General features: G+C 36.8%; 1 protein-coding gene across 3 annotated transcripts in view; it reads left to right on the forward strand.

The window, feature by feature from the left end:
* Window positions 1-18,043, forward strand: part of LOC106874958 (FYVE, RhoGEF and PH domain-containing protein 2) — a 493,421-nt gene that overhangs the window by 369,161 nt on the left and 106,217 nt on the right. For all 3 annotated transcript variants that reach the window (XM_052968055.2, XM_089352506.1, XM_089352505.1), the window contains one exon: window positions 16,712-16,807. In XM_052968055.2, the coding sequence (XP_052824015.2) occupies window positions 16,712-16,807 (96 nt within the window). The remainder of the gene's footprint in view (window positions 1-16,711; window positions 16,808-18,043) is intronic.

Genomic DNA, 18,043 nt, shown 5'->3' on the forward strand with positions numbered 1-18,043 from the left:
CAATCACTGACGTCCATTCAGCCGATATACATTAAGTGCCGACTACATAAACAAACGATTCTGAAACAATTAACCCTAACCCTAACTCTAGGGTTAGGGTTAGGGTTAGGGTTAGGGTTAGGGTTAAAGCAAATTTAAAATGAAAAAAGCAAATAAAACAAAGGTATGGAGATTAAATACGCTTTACATCGCTTAATCAGCCAAAGGAGTAAATCTAAACAACTGAATACTTGTCAGTCATTGGTTGAAATTATCGAAATAAGACAATTTTTTACATGAAATAAATTCGAATACAAAAATATTTTTCTGTTCTATAACACAAAATAGATAAGTATACGAAGTTTGAAAGTCTTTCGGTACCAAAAACACTACGTAAAACATTAATGAAAAATGTGGCCCCCGTTTTAAAAAAGATCCCTTAACTGGTCAGTTCAGGGCTACAGTAAAACCCACCTCGTTGTTTAGCCAAGGAGCTTAATTTACTAGTGAGATGATATGTGTGTGTGTGTATGTATGTACGTAGGTAGGTATGTGTAGATACTCACATGTAACCATACATGTATGTGTATATATGTGTGTGTGTATACATATGTATGCGTCTGTGTATATGTATGCATGTACATATGTATGTGTGTGTATGTGTATATATATGTATGTATATATATATATAAATATGTTTATATATATAAAATAGATACATGCATGGCCAGGTAGTAAGGAAGTTTGCTTCCCAATCACATGGCTTTGGGTACAGTTCTACAGTGTTGCACCTTGAGCAGGTGTCTTCTACTATGGCTCCAGGCCAGCCAAAGCCTTCTAAGTGGATTTGGTGAAAAGAAGCTGAAAGAAGCCTGTCTCATGTATATATATATAAGTTTGTCTGGGTTTGTGCATGTGTGTGTCTCTTAGACTAAATATTACATGATAATTGTAAACAAACGTTATCATCATCATCATATGAGCTGTGTTCTTTGTTTCCAATCTTCTGCACAAAATGTCCAGTCGTGGGGAAATATTGTTTTATTTGGAGACAGGTGAAGATTTGATGACAGGAAAGGTGTCTAAATTCTGTCTCTGTAAGGATGGAAAAGTGAACAAAAATACTATGATGATGCTATATACATATACACAATCAGATTTACATATACAGTTAGAGAAATGGATCTGTCTGTCTGTCTGTCTGTCTGTCTATCTAATCTATCTATCTTTCTAATCTATCTATCTATCCATCCACACACACACATGTATGCTTTTTTTACATGTATAAAGAGGTGCTCCAGCATGGCTATAGTCAAATGACTGAAACAAGTAAAAGAATAAAAGAATATGTATATATATATATATGTGTATATATATATATATATATATATATATATATATATATATATATATACATATGCACGTGTGTGTGCACAAATATCCTCTTATATTCATAGACACGCACATATCATATACATAGTGGAAGCTACTTATTGTGATCACGTTGAGGCAGTGTCTTTTCAGTAATGTTAACTGACTGCAAACTTTGATTTCAAATTTTGGCACAAGGCCAGCAAGTTCAGAGGAAGGAGCTAGCTGATTACATTGATTCCAGTACTCAAATGGTACTTATTTTATCGACCCTGGAAGGATGAGAGGCAAAGTTGAACTCAGTGGAATTTGAACTCAGAACATAAAGACAGATGAAATGCCACTAAACACATCGTCCAGCGTGCTAATAATTCTGCCATCTCCCCACCTTAACATTAAGCAAATAAACTACTTAGGCCACATCAATTTCGATAACATTAACCAGCTGATAGCATTACAATTATAAGTGGATTCTACTTCATATTCACACGCACACATCCACACCTACATATTTATATTTGAGCATAAACATATACTATATATATACATGTGTGTGTATGTGTGTGTGAATACATACGCACAGAGATTTAGTAGTATTTCCACCATATAGTCCATCTGTTTTTATCATCTCTCTACTCCACTGCCGCAGTATTTATTCTGTCAGTTTAGTTTACTTTGTTACTACCATATGGTTCTATATTCGACATCTTTGTTTAATAAAAAGGATGGTCATGGCTGGAGTCTCTTGTCACTACCCTACCATATGGTTCTGCATTTTTACATATTTGCCAAATAAAAGTGATAGTTATGGTTGGATCGTCTAGTATTTACCGAATATTCTTTTATTCTTTTACTTGTTTCACTGCCTTGAAGAGTTAAACGAATATACCCTTGAACTTATTTTTTAAAGCCTAGTACTTATTCAATTGGTCTCTTTTGCTAAATTGCTCTGTTATGGGGATGTAATTACACCAATACCTGTTGTCAAATGGTGATGGGGGGACAAACACAGACACAAAGGCACACACATACATAAATATATACACATATATATACGACAGGCTTCTTTCAGTTTCCATCTACCAAATCCACTCACATGGCTATAGTCAGCCTGAGGCTATAGTAAAAGACACTTGCTCAAGGTGCTATGCAGTGGGACTGAACCTGGAACCATGTAGTTGGGAAGCAAGCTTCTTACCACACAGTCATGCCTGCGCCTATATTTTCATGTTTTTTTTTACTTCGTTAGGTTTGCTATTATTAATTCACTTTATCTTTTCGTAATTACTATCAGTCTTCTCCATCAATAATGGTTTCAAATTTTGGCACAAAGCCAGCAATTTTAGGGAAGGGGGTTAAATCAATTACATCAACTCCAGTGCTCAACTGGTACTTATTTTATCGACCCCAAAAGGATAAAAAGCAAAATGAATTTCAGCAGAATTTGAACTCAGAACATAAAGATGGATGGAATATTGCCAAGCATTTTGCCCAGCATGCTAACAATTATGCTAGTTCAATGCCTTTGATCTTCCCCATCAATAATGAAAATCAAATGTAACAAGATGTGGTCATTCAATCTGCAAGAAGTAACAGTTACATTTTACTCAAATTACTCTTTACCAGCTTAGAAAATCAACAACTCATTGAATAATGTGTTCCTTGTTGCAGTGCTTCAAGTAAACAGATGAGATGGTCATGGCTGGAACCACTTTGATTATAGGTCAGTTCAATCATGAATGACTGAGGGGATAAACAACAAACAAACTGCAGCCATCACATATATTATGGAAATAATATTCGCTTATCTTTTATTTATTTATTTATTTATTTCAGTCATTGAACTGAGGTCATGCTGGGTCACCGTCTTGAAGGGATCATTTGAACAAATTTATTCCAGTACTTATTTATTTTTTAAAACCTGATATTTATTGTGTCAGCCTCTTTGTTGATCTGCTAGGTTGTGGGAGATGTAAACAAACCAACACTGGTTGTTAAGTAGTGGTGGTGGTGGGTATGCATAAACAAACACACACACACACATATTACACCACCCCACACATATACATACATAAAATACATATATATATATATATATATATATATATATGTATGTATGTATGTATATGTGTGTGTGGGTGTGAGAAGGTGCATGACCTCAGTGGTTAGGGCACTAGGCTCACAATCATGAGGTAGTGAGTTCGATTCCCAAACCAGGCTGTGTGTGGTGTTCTTGAGCAAGACACTTTATTTCATGTTGCTCCAGTTTACTCAGGTGTTGAAATGAGTTGTGACACCACAGATGCCAAGCTGTATCAGCCTTTGCCTTTCCCTTGGATAACATCAGAGGTGTGGAGAGAGGAGGCTGGTATGCATAAGTGATTGCTGGTCTTCCACAAACAATTTTGCCTGGACTTGCGACTTGGAGGGGAACTTTCTAGGTCCAGTCCCTTGGTCATTCATGACCGAAGGGGGTCTTTATCCTTTATCCATACACATACACACACACACACATACATACACACACACACACGCAAACACACACACACACAAACACACATATATACATATATATACACGTGTGTGTGTATACATACATGTAACAGGCTTCTTTCAGTTTTTGCCAATCAAATCTGCTCGCAAGACTTTTGTCTGCCAGGTGCTACAGTAGAAGGCACTTGTCCAAGATGCTGCACAGTGGGATTGAACTCAGAATCATGTGGTTGAGAAACAAACTTCTTTCCACATAGCTATGGCCATGCCTTATGTGAAATCCTCAATGAGAAACCTATTTCTTTATTGACTTCCATTGGCATTTTAAGTATTAACAATAATGCCTAAATTCATCAATTCACATAATTGCACCTCTTATCATATGTCAAGATGTATACTCATAACTTTTAATTACAACTCTTCTACAAATTCTTGACTCTCATCTTTTGTATGACACCCCATCTCATACATGACTCTCCAAATCTCTGATATGGTTATGTTTCTCAACACACTGTTTTTTGTTAGTTTTTTTATTTGTTTTTTTTTTGCTTTATTTTTGTTATTAGAAATAATAATTATTAGAGGTTTAAAATAGGTCCAGTCCAATATACTGATTACAAAGTTTTAATTGCTAAATAGAACTGGATGCGGTTACAAATGCTATGGAAAAACAGTCAGCCACCTTCTATATATGGATGACCTAAAATTATATGCAAAAAACGACAAAGAGCTAGAAACACTACTACAGACAGTACACGGCTTTACCAAGGAAATAGAAATGAAATTCGGATTAGAAAAATGTGCCAAAGCAACCCTGAAAAGAGGAAAATTAGTTAAAAGTAGCAATATAACACTAGATAAAGCCAATGAAATAAGAGAACTAGACGAAAGCCAATCATATAAGTATTTAGGAGTCAATGAACTAGATAGGATACAACATACACAAATGAAAGAAAAAATAAAGAAAGAGTACTATAGACGAGTTAGATCAATACTAAAAACAGAGCTCAATGCTAAAAACAAGATAATGGGTATCAACACTTTAGCTGTCCCAGTTATAAGCTACAGCTACAACATCCTTAACTGGACACTAAACGAACTATGTAAAATAGACAGGAAAACAAGAAAAATAATGACAGGATATAGGATGCACCACCCAAAATCTGACATAGAAAGGCTATATATACAACGCACAGAAGGTGGCAGGGGTCTTATACAGCTAGAAAACTATTATAAAATAACCACCATAGGACTGCAAAAATACCTACTCCAGAAGCAAGGGAAACTAATACAAATAGCCACAAAACACGAGCAAAACAAAAAACTGTTTTCAGTATTTAAGGAAGCTGACAAATACAAACAAGAAATCAATCTACCTAACAAATACGAAGAAGAAGAAGAAGAAACAACAAAAGCTATAAAACAAATGAAATCCAAACTAAAACTAGAACAGCAACGGACCATGATAAAACGATGGCAAGAAAAGTCCCTACATGGTAAATACTGGGCTAAACTAAATGCGAAAGAAATAGACAGAGAAAAATCCCAGCAATGGCTGAGAAGCTCAGGACTCAAAGCAGAGACTGAAGGATTTTTAATTGCTGCACAAGACCAAAGCCTCCCCACCAGAAATTACCAAAAACACATAATGAAAAGAAATATAACAAGTAACTGTAGAATATGTGGAGATCGACAAGAAACAATAAATCATATTATCTCTGGCTGCCCAGTCCTGGCTAAGAAGGAATATATTCACAGACACGACAGAGCTGGGACCTATATACACTGGAAGCTATGCCAACATTATGGAATAGCAACAGAAAAAAGATGGTATAAACACACGCCAGAAAATGTCACAGAAAACGAGAAAGCAACCATACTCTGGGATATGCCAATACACACAGATAGAGAAATTAAGGCAAATAGACCAGATATAGTTGTCAAAGATCATGAAGGAAAAAAATGCCTTCTAATTGATGTTTCAATACCAGCAGATGACAACGTTTCTCTAAAAGAAATGGAAAAACTTTCAAAATACAAAGACCTGGAAATAGAGATAACTCGAATGTGGAATCTAAAAACAGAAACAATTCCTATCATAGTAGGTACCTTAGGTATAATAAAAAAAATATTCAGACAAATACATAACAAAAACACCAGGACTTACAAATATATATAACATACAGAAAATTGCACTACTGGGTACTGCACACATTCTACGCAAAACACTTTCAATACAGTAAACATAAGAGCACCACAGCAAACCACAGCACATACCCAAGGCGCACAGAGCTGCGCTCGGTAGTGAAGTGAAAGCACGTTATAAAAATAAAACTACTGAATAATAATAATAATAATAATAATAATGATGATAATAGATGTAAGTGTTCCCACTGATAAAAATATATCTGTAAAGGAATTTGACAAATTAAGTAAATATAAGGACCTGGAAATTGAAATACAAAAGATGTGGCATCTTAAAGCAAGAACTATTCCTGTTATTGTAGTACCCTAGGTATGATAAAAAAAGGGATGTCAGAAACATCTAGATAACATCCCAGGAGAACCATGTCTCAGAGATATCCAAAAGATTGTGCTTACAAGTACTGCCCACATCCTTAGAAAAACCCTATCAATCTAAATGTCTGTATTGTATTACATGAAGATATTTCGTTACTGCCCCTGCCACTTCCCCTCCCCAAACTTTCAGCCATACTGTAACATCTCTTATCTGTCACTTACTCTAGGATGCTGGACATATTTCAGCAAGTAATTGTAACAAATATGCGGATTAAAAGTAAATAATAATAATAATAACTTGGATGTAGAGCCTAAAAACTGAAACAATTCCTATAATAATAGGTGCATTAGGTATGATTAAAAAACATTCAGACCAATATATAACCAAAACACCAGGACTTACAAATGTATATAACATACAGAAAACTGCACTACTGGGCACTGTGCACATCCTACATAAAGCACTTTCAATACGTTGAAAATAAGAGCATCACAACAAACCACAGCATAGACCCAAGGAACACAGAGCTGTGCTTGGTAATGCAGTGAAAGGACATGATAAAATAAGACTGAAGAATAACAACTACTACTACTACTACTACTGCTATAATTATCATTGATTTGATTCAAGTTTGTTCTTATTCCTGGTAGAGTTAATCAGAAGCCATGAGAGCCACTGCCTGGTACAGCATCAGGGCATTTTGTTTGACTCCGGTTCGGTCTTATTCCTGGTAGGATTTATGCGGGTAGCAGACAACTACCTGTTACCTTAGGTATCCACAAGTCTTCAGTAGTCTTTCAAGTGCTTAGAACCCTCCTGATAATCCTTGCTGTCCTTAAGAGAAAAACGTTCTGTAGCAGCTCTACAGGGCATTCTATTCAAATCTCCTTCAGCCATTTGTCTATATTGAAGGTTTGTTTTGACTGTGAGGACACTATCAGTTTATTTCTTCTATTACCACATTAGGTTAACCAGTGCCACATGAAGGAAATTTGGTACATGAAAACTAGGAGTCTGTCAAATTTGTGTATATATGTGTGTATGTGTATCCCTCTTGTCTTGAATGTGTGCCCACTTTAAACAAAACAGAAAAAATCACAGTTCATACAAAACATGTTATTTATTTACAAGTGGATAATAAAACAATGATGATGATTATTATTTTCAGCTGAAATCCTATCAAGGAGACTTTCATCTCCTTTACTGGAATCAGTTTAATTTCCTGTAGCTCTTCTTCCTTGCTAAATGTTTATTGTGTGCCAAAATTAGAAGCTTTTACAGTTATTTAGGAGATGCAGTGTTAGTTAGATGGCAGTGATTGTATGTTTAAATCTCATACAAGTAGACATACATGAATTCAGAAATGTTTATGTTTTATAGAAAGATAGATATCTGTCTCCTTGTCATCATTTTTCATTATCAACTTCATCACTATTTTATCATTATAAGTTATCCTAAACTTTTGCAGCCATTAGCCACATCGTCCCTATTGCCCCATCATCAATCATCATCATCATCATTACCACTATCACCATTTCCAGCATGAGCACCACACCATCTTCATCTCTTTGGCAGAATGGTAGTAACAGTAGATTGTTCAACACAATTCCTTTTAGTATTTACTTCCCTCCTATTTACATTCTCAGTCTCTTTAGAGACATTTATTTTCTATTCCTGTCTTACATATCTTTTCCCTACAGGTTGCATTTGGTTCATCTTGGCTCCTTCATTTAACTATCTGTTCATCTGTGGTTAACATCTGGTAAATTGGTCACATTTAGGGAGATAGTTTGTGGATCTGTTTGGTTCTTTTAGTCTTTTTCACATTTTCTGTTATTGAATTAAGACAATGTTGTTGCATATCTTTCAAAGGTTTAGTCCCTTATATTGACTCTAGTACTCTTCCTGGTACTTAATTTTATCAATCTCTTTTGGTATGTGGTAAGTAACTTGCTTACCAACCACATGGAGATGGGTTCAGTCCCACTGCACAGCACCTTGGGCAAGTATCTTCTGCTATAACCTCGGGCCAACCAAAGCCTTGTGAGTGGATCTGGTAGACAGAAACTGAAATAAGCCTGTTGTGTGTATATATATATATATATATATATATATATATATATATATATATGTATATATATGTTTCTGTGTCTGTATTTGTCCCCCCAACATTGCTTGACAACTGATGTTGGTGTGTCTACGTCCTCATAACTTAGTGGTTTGGCAAAAAAAAAACCCAATAGAATAAATACTAGGCTTATTTGTTCAACTAAAGGCGGTGCTCCAGCATGGCTACAGTCAAATGATTGAAACAAGTAAGAGAATAATAAGAGAATACACACACACACACACACACACACACACACACACACACACACATATGTGTGTGTGTATATATATATATATATATATATATATTACGACGAGCTTCTTTCAGTTTCCGTCTACCAAATCCGCTTGCAAGGATTTGGTCACCACAAGACACCTGACCAAGGTGCCCCACAGTGGGACTGAACCTGGAACCATGTGGTTGGGAAGCAAGATTCTTACCACACAGCCACTCCTGCACCTACACACACACACACACACACACACACACACATAAATATAGATATACCTATGTATATATATGTTATTTATCTTCTACTAGTTTCAGTCATTAGACTATAGCCATACTAGAGTGCTGCCTTGAAGAATTTTAGTGAAATGAATTGGCTGCCTGCGTTTGTGTGCGTGGTGTATGTGTGTGTGTGTGTGTTGTGTGTGTGTGTGTGTGTGTGTGTGTGTGTGTGTATTCATTCTTTTTAAAAAATTTTTTAATTCTATTATTCTTTTACTTGTTTCAGTCATCTGACTGCGGCCATGCTGGAGCACCGCTTCTAGTCGAACAGATCAGCCCTAGGATTTATTCTTTGTAAGCCTAGTACTTATGCTATAAGTCTCTTTTGCTGAACTGCTAAGTTACGGGCGACATAAACACACCAACATTGGTTGTCAAGATATGGTTGGGGTGTCAAACACAGACTCAAATACATGTATGTGTGTGTGTGTGTGTGTGTGTGTGTGTGTGTGTGATGGGCTTCTTTCAGTTTCCATCTACCAAATCCACTCACAAGTCTTTGGTCAGCCCAAGGCTATAGTAGAAGACACTTGCTCGACATGCCAGGCAGTGGGATTGAACCCAAAGCCATGTGTTAGGGAAGCAAGATTCTTACCACACAGCCACTCCCGATATATGTGTGTGTGTGTGTATAAAAAAATCACCATTTAACATCTGTTTTCCATGCTGATATGGGTTGGATGGTTTGACAGGAGTTGGCAAGCCACAAGACTGCACCAGGATTCACTGACTATTTCGGGATGGTTTTTTTTACGGCTGGATGCCTTTCCTAACACCAACACACACACATATACTCATTCATTTAACATCTTTTTCCCCATGCTTGTGTGGATTATATGGAAATCTGTCATTCAAGCATCATTGGAGCTTGATGCTCTCTCTACCTTCACCTATTTTTCAAGAAAAGGATTTTTCATTTCACTTGTCTTCACTAGTGCAGACCTAGTGGGGGTATATATATTGAAAGGGAATGTCAAGAAACATTACCATTTGTACTTCAGTTCTCTTATTTGCAAAATGAATGTAAATATACACCTACACACTCATATATACATACACGTGTGTATTTGTGTGTGTGTGTGTGGAAGGCTTCTTTACAGTTTCTATATACCAAATTCACTTTTTTTGGTCTAGGGCTGGAGTTATAGTTAAGTTTCAGTTTCATGTTGTTCTTGTTTGGCCTAAGGTCCAGAAGCCCACAGATTTTAAAATGTTACTTCTTTATTTAAAAAAAAGTTATTTCAGGGGAGATTTGACTGTGATTTCTAGCTGGTCCAGAGACAGTGTAGTTCCCCACAATACACACACACCATCCACCACTACCGCCACCAAAATCCTGAGGGAGTGTTTTTACTGTAACTTTTATCTCATTGCTGATATAAAAATAAAAATAATAAAAATACTGGGATTATCCAGAGTGTATTTCCCTTTAATTATATTTCAATGAAGCTAAACTTTTATTTCTTTTCATCTTAACATCACAACCTTTACGACTGACTGTATTCCTTTCCTCTAAGCTAATTATAGCGCAGTTGTAACAGTCCACTTTACCCTTTAAATCATTATTCACTGAAGGAATGGTAAGCTACTACCCAATTACCATAGGCCACTACCTCACCCCACCACACATATAGTCAATGGACTGTATGCATGTTTGTGTGTGTAGGGGAGTGGTATAGCATAGCCCTTTCCTTAACTGTCTCTATACTGTATCCCTATCAGATTACATATTTTATTTTACTCCCAACTTTCACCATGTTATTCCAAACAATTCCAAATGAATGCAGACTCATTAGATATATATATATATATATATATATATATATATATATATATATATATATATATATACAAACAATATATGAGTATATGCATATATATGTACATGTATGTACATACCTTCATCTACATGTACATATAGATACATAACTGGGTACATGATGTGGCAAAAGAACATGGACAAAATGATAAACAAGGTACAACAAACAAGCAAGTCACATAGAAACATCTCCTTCATCAGCTGCTACCATTAAAACACCGCCGTTTCGAAGAATTAACCTTTATATATATATATATATATATATATATATATATATAACTGATGAAGGAAATAGAAAATGGATTTGGTACAAATCTTTATTCAATTCGATGGTTGTTTTGACCCATTCTGCAGCTGTCCCTTACGAGTAGGTTGTTGTGCATTTAGTTGTGTTGCATCAATCAGTGCAGTCTGTGTCTCTTCAGGCATTGGATATAAAAAGGTATCCCACATACTATGAAAGAGTACAACATGCCTGGAGGAACTCAGTATATGTAGTAGGATATCTTTTATACCAAACACCTGAGGAGACACAGACTGCTCTGATTTATGCAACACAACTACATGCAAAATATCCTACCCATAAGGGACAGCTGCAGGGTGGGTAGAAATGATTGTCACATTGAATAAAGATTTGTACAAAATCCATTTTCCATAGATCTAGTGAAAATTATATCGTTACTGTGGATGACATCAGGTAACTTAAACATGCTTTAATCAGCATACTAACAGACATATACCCAAGTTCAAATAGTTACTTGTATATATATATATATATATATATATATATATATATATATATATATATATATATATATATATATATATATATATAATCATAAATATACAGGGATTAGCATTGAGTTGCTTCTCCAACATACTGAAAATTTAGAAATAGCAGTCAAAGAACTACTGATTTTAAACTACAAATTTTTCTCTAAACGGATGGCGATATTTATGGCACACATAGAACAAAAAACCGGAGGGAAAAGCGTAAACAAAACAAGTCTTTAGTTAATTGGATACGAATCGTTTCATGGTTAAGCGAATGAAAATTTCACTATTCCAATCTTCAGCCCAAATATTCTGATAAATTTGAAAGTGTCTCTAAAAATATATATATATATATATATTCTAGTATCAGTTTTAGTTAGAGGCTGTGACCATGCTTAGGCACTACCAGTAAACTAAAGTAAGTCTTCTGGACATTACTGTCTTAACTTGTTAAGGTTATCTCTACAGATACTCTATAGAAATTATAACCAGCACTGACTTTTGTTATGATGTTTCATATCCAAAATATCAGATGTAAACAAACAATGAGATCAAAGATGAAAAAAGAGTAATGGGCATATATGCCATATTTCAGGAGTTTTTGTCCCTTCATCAGCACACATCTAACCCCTTAATCATTCACAGACACATTACTTAAATAGCCATCCTTGGATTCATATGGTCAGTTATCAAGTTTCCGTGGTGTATAAGCGACTGAGATCACATTTCTTCTAAATGGGATGCCAGTCAGCTGCAGGATTACTCATTTACAGCTGAGTGGACTGAAGAAATATGAACTTAAGTGTTTCGCTCAAGAATACAATGCACAGCCCAGTCCAGGAATCGAAACTATGACATTGTGATCATGGTTTCGATTCCCGAACATATATATATACATATTGTCGTCATTTTTACATCTGCTTTCCATGCTAGCATGAGTTGGATGGTTAAACAGAATGCAACAGGTCAGAGGATGACATCTTGCTACTGTACTCATCTTTTTTATGGTTTCTACAGCTGAATGTCTTTTCTAATGCCAACCACTTTACAAAAACATACTAGATGCCTTTTTTTTTTTGTGGCACCAGCACTAGTGAAGTTGCCTAAATTTGTAACACTAAAAAGACCCCTTTACTTGAGAGGGAGAATTGAAGAAAGAGCTTTATGTATGGTGTTGAGAGGATAATGTAAGAAAGGAGGAATAGAGACTTTGCATTTTATATAAGTAATTTACATAAGTAGGGGTGGCTGAAGTGATGCCACAAAGAAAGATAAATATGGTAATGACAAGGTGTCAGAAGATACCCTTAAGGTAATGTCTGAAAAGATGATGAGACAAGATCATAGAGACTGGAGAATCAGCAAGGGAGAGTAAGGTTGCAAGAGTGTGAGAGGACACTGAGAGAGGGTTGGTTATAAGCATAGGTGGTCACATGTACATAGGAGATGAATGCGGGAATGGTGGGGAACAGTGGGAGTGGAAACTGGTGGAACAGAAATGGTGATGGGTTCAAATTTTATTACTTACAACAGCAGAATAATACAGCAGTTAGGAGAGAGAAGAGGGACTGAATGATAAGGGAATGTAGTGTTAAAGGTTGAAAGAGTGTGAAAAGGTGAGCAAAAGTGGATAAAACAAAAGTGGGGATGGATGATGGTGGCAATAGAATCAAGAAAATAACCCAGTTGTCTGTCTGTGGAGGAAGGAGAAAGAGAGAAAAAGCATTTGTAGACTTTGTATCTTCCACATAAAAAAAAATCTGCTTTCTCTGTTGACCTGCTTATGATTCCACTGTGTCTCTTGTGTGTCTATAGACTAGATTAGATATGTCATCATCATTTAACATCCAAGTTCCATGCTGCCATGGGTTGGATAATTTGACAGAACCTGATATGTCTAAAGACTTCATCATGCTTTTCTGTAGTTGGATGTACTTCATAAAGCCAAGCACTTTACTGCATGCACTGGGTGCTTTTTTGTGGCACCAGCATTGCTGATTGCCCTGCAACCTGCGAGACTAAGACTCCTTTTGATTGAGTGGGGCTATAGGGAGATGGTTTTATGCTATGGGATGTATGACAGAAGGGACTAGAACAGAACAGGTTTCTTGTGTTGAAGAGCTACCTGACCAGCAGACATAGGAGTTTAATGTAGTTGTCTGGATCATCAGATCCTGTCAAACAATTCAGTTCATGTCAGCATGTTTTTGTTGTTGGCACTCCGTCGCTTATGATGTCGAGGGTTCCAGTTGATCCGATCAACGGAACAGCCTGCTCATGAAATTAACGTGCCAATGGCTGAGCATTCCACAGACACGTGTACCCTTAATGTAGTTCTCGGGGATATTCAGCGTGACACAGTGTGACAAGGCTGGCTCTTTGAATTACAGGCACAACAGAAACAGGAAGTAAGAGTCAGAGAAAGTTGTGGTGAAAGAGTACAGCAGGGTTCGCCACTATTCCCTGCTGGAGCCTCGTGGAGCTTTTAGGTGTTTTCGCTCAATAAACACTCACAACACCTGGTGTGGGAATCGAAACCGCGATCCTATAACCGCGAGTCCGCTGCCCTAACCACTGGGCCATTGCGCCTCCACCATGCCAGCATGGTGAAGGACATTAAATGACAACGTGTGTGTGTGTGTGTGTGAAATACAGCACAATCATCTGGTCACTTTAGGCATTATTTACAAAAGTGGTGCTCAAGTGGTTATTAAAAGAAACAAGTATGAGCTTTGACATAAATCTCTGCAAAACACATGCACATTGTCTCAGATTTCATTGTCATACATAGGCGCAGGAGTGGCTGTGTGGCGAGTAGCTTACTTACCAACCACATGGTTTTGGGTTCAGTCCCACTGCATGGCACCTTGGGCAAGTGTCTTCTACTATAGCCTCGGGCTGACCAAAGCCTTGTGAGTGGATTTGGTAGAAGGAAAATGAAAGAAGCCCATCATATATGTGTGTGTGTGTGTGTGTGTGTGTGTGTGTGTGCCCGCCTACATTGCTTGACAACCGATGCTGGTGTGTTTAGGTTCCCATAACTTAGCGGTTTGGCAAAAGAGACTGATAAAATAAGTACTAGGCTTACAAAGAATAAGTCCTGGGGTCAGTTTCTTTGACTGAAGGCGGTGCTCCAGCATGGTAACAGTCAAATGACTGAAACAAATAAAAGAATAAAAGAATATGTGTCCATTTTTTAAAGCAATAGTTTGATTTGAGAGATTTTTGCCAATCTATGTAGAAGAGCATAGGACCACATAGAAGCTATCATTTTAGATATCCATGTATGTTGTGTGTGTATATATCTGGAGTATCTCATCTGTCAGTAGTACAGAGCTTAGTCATACTATATGGCACCTGTATGCATGCATACATACATACATACATACATATATACATACATATTTATGTATGTACATACATATGTATGTATATGTACACATACATATATACATACATGCATACACATACACACACACACACATACACACACATATATATATATATACACACACATACATATATAGTGTGTGTGTGAGTGTGTTTGTGTGTTTGGGGTACTGTTAATTATATGTATTTAGCATAATTAGTGAAGTCAGACTGTTTTGTATCTCTATAACAAGCTGTCATGGCTAGTTACAGTTTATAGCAATCTAGAACTGGTTCACCTCAGTTTTATTTCCTGTGTTTTGGTGTTTGTGTCGTTCTGTTCCCTTTAATCTCTGCATCCACTTTGTTGCTGGCATTGGTCAGATGAATATTTAAATCTTGGATATCTGTAAACTGCCTTCTTTCTTTCCCTGGCATTCCCCTTCCCTTCTCTTCACTCCTTCCTTTCTTCACCTCCATCTACATCTGCCCACCCTGTTTGTCTCCTCCCTTCTCTCCTTGTCATCTTTCCTTCACCTCTATCCTCACTCCCTTACCCTTTCTTTTTCCTGTTGTCTTCATTCCCTTTTGCTTCCCTTTTGTTGTTTCCTTTCATTTCATTCTTCTTTTCTTCTCTTTCCCCTCTCTCCCAGACACCCTTCTTCCCTCACTAAACATCAGTAGAGCAGAAGATAAAATCTTAGTGGTCACAGCTATTACTAGGGAAAAACCCATTTTTTCATAATATGAGGTGGGATTAAAAATTTGAATTTGAAATTAAGGAACTATACAGAAAAAAAAAAAACATACAGAATTCCTACATTTCATTTTTTATTACAAAATTCTTAAATTTTCTAGCTAGCAGTAATCATGTCTAGCATTGTTTCATTCTTTTTAGAAGTCATCAGCCTGACATAACCTGTGATCAATTTAACATTTTATTACGTGAGATATTTCATCAGAGATTAAAAAAATTACAGTGTGGTGGAACGTCTTACTCTTTTTTCTCTTTTACTCTTTTACTTGTTTCAGTCTTTTGACTGTGGCCATGCTGGAGCACCACCTTTAGTTGCGCAAATCGACCCCAGGACTTATTCTTTAGAAGCCTAGTACTTATTCTATCGGTCTCTTTTGCCGAACCGCTAAGTTACGGGGACATAAACACACCAGCATCGGTTGTCAAGCGATGTTGGGGGGACAAACACAAACACACAAACACATACACACAAACACATACACACATACATATATATATACATATATACGACAGGCTTCTTTCAGTTTCCGTCTACCAAATCCACTCACAAGGCTTTGGTCGGCCCGAGGCTATAGTAGAAGACACTTGGCCAAGATGCCACGCAGTGGGACTGAACCTGGGACCATGTGGTTGGTAAGCAAGCTACTTACCACACAGCCACTCCTACGCACTTTTTCTTCATAGCTCGTTTGTAGTTCAGGGATTGAGAGAAAAGAGAAAAAGCTTTTAGTGTTTATATATAGGATAATAACTGTTTGCTATTTATTTGATTGTGTGTCCTTGCATTCTGAGTTCCAATTTCATGCAGCTCCTCTTTGTTCCCAGTCTTCTGCGATTAATGAAAAAAGTATAGAGGTGGTCAATGCAACAAACTATACCCATAAAAATGTGTTTCCCTCCAACATGTCCACACTACAATAACTGAATCCATTAAAAGAATAAAAGATTAAGTATGTTTAAAATATGCTGTGGCTCTTATATATTCATGTTTATCTTTATCTTTTATAGGAATCTGAGAAACAAAAAAATATCAGGTACAAAATTGTGGAGGAATTACTTAAGACAGAAAGGGCATATGTTACAAAGTTACATCTTGTTGATCAGGTAAGTTGATCAGTGTTAATTTTTAATATTTTCTGTTTTTTGCTTTTGTTTTTGATTTTCACTCCTTCATTTTCTCTTCATTAATTATATATATGTTATAGTTGTTGTTGTTGTTGGTGAGCAGACCGAGATTGGTTTTGATTGAACATTCCTATGGCACACGTAGGTAGATGGCAGAATGACTAGCCCTGATGTACAGACCTGTTGTTCCACATACACCATACCTAAGGACCTTGTTGCACACTCTGATGTGCAGTGAAGAATCATCATAAGATACAGGGTTACAATTGGGATATGTATTTTAAATTTGCAGAAAATTTGGAAGGCAATGTGGTTGCTGATTCCAGCAGGTCAAACAAGCACATAAAGGCTTTTTTGTTAACTTTTATATTTTTTCTTTTCTTTTTTCTTTTACTTGTTGCAGTCATTTGACTGCGGCCATGCTGGAACACCACCTTTAGTCGAGCAAATCGACCCCATGACTTATTCTTTGGAAGCCTAGTACTTATTCTATCGGTCTCTTTTTGCCGAACTGCTAAGTTATGGGGACGTAAACACACCACCATCGGTTGTCAAGCGATGTTGGGGGGGGGGGGGGGGCAAACACAGACACACAAACATAAACACACACACATATATATATATATATATACATGTATACGATGGGCTTCTTTCAGTTTCCATCTACCAAATCCACTCACAAGGCCCGAGGCTATAGTAGAAGACACTTGCCCAAGGTGCCACGCAGTGGGAATGAACCAGGAACCATGTGGTTGGTAAGCAAGCTACTTACCACACAGCCACTCCTGTGCCTGTGTTGATATTTTTTATGGTTGCTTTCTTATGTTAGTAAAACAAGTGGCTCTGTGGTTGCATTGTTTGCTTTATAAGTACATGGTTTTGGGTTCAATCCCACTGTGTGGCATCTTGGGCAGATGACTTCTTTAGCTTGGACTAACAAAAGCCATGCGAGTGGATTTGATAGATAGAAACTAAAAGACGCCTGTTGTGTGTGTGTGTGTGTGTGTGTGTGTGTGTGTATCGGTGTCTCCTTGTTTTGACATCATGTGTTTGTTGTAAATGAGTGTCACTATCATGCAGGTGGTGTCCTTTGTTTCCAATCTTTCGGGGAAACATCTCAAGCCATGAGGACATGGAAATACATAAAGATTAGTGAAAGTATGAGCATTCAGCCCGCAAAATCTGCCTCAATAAACACAATCTGAAAGAGTGGTG

This window comes from Octopus bimaculoides, chromosome 5 (genome assembly GCF_046866305.1).
Source record: "Octopus bimaculoides isolate indiv1 chromosome 5, ASM4686630v1, whole genome shotgun sequence".
Classification (NCBI taxonomy): domain Eukaryota; kingdom Metazoa; phylum Mollusca; class Cephalopoda; order Octopoda; family Octopodidae; genus Octopus; species Octopus bimaculoides.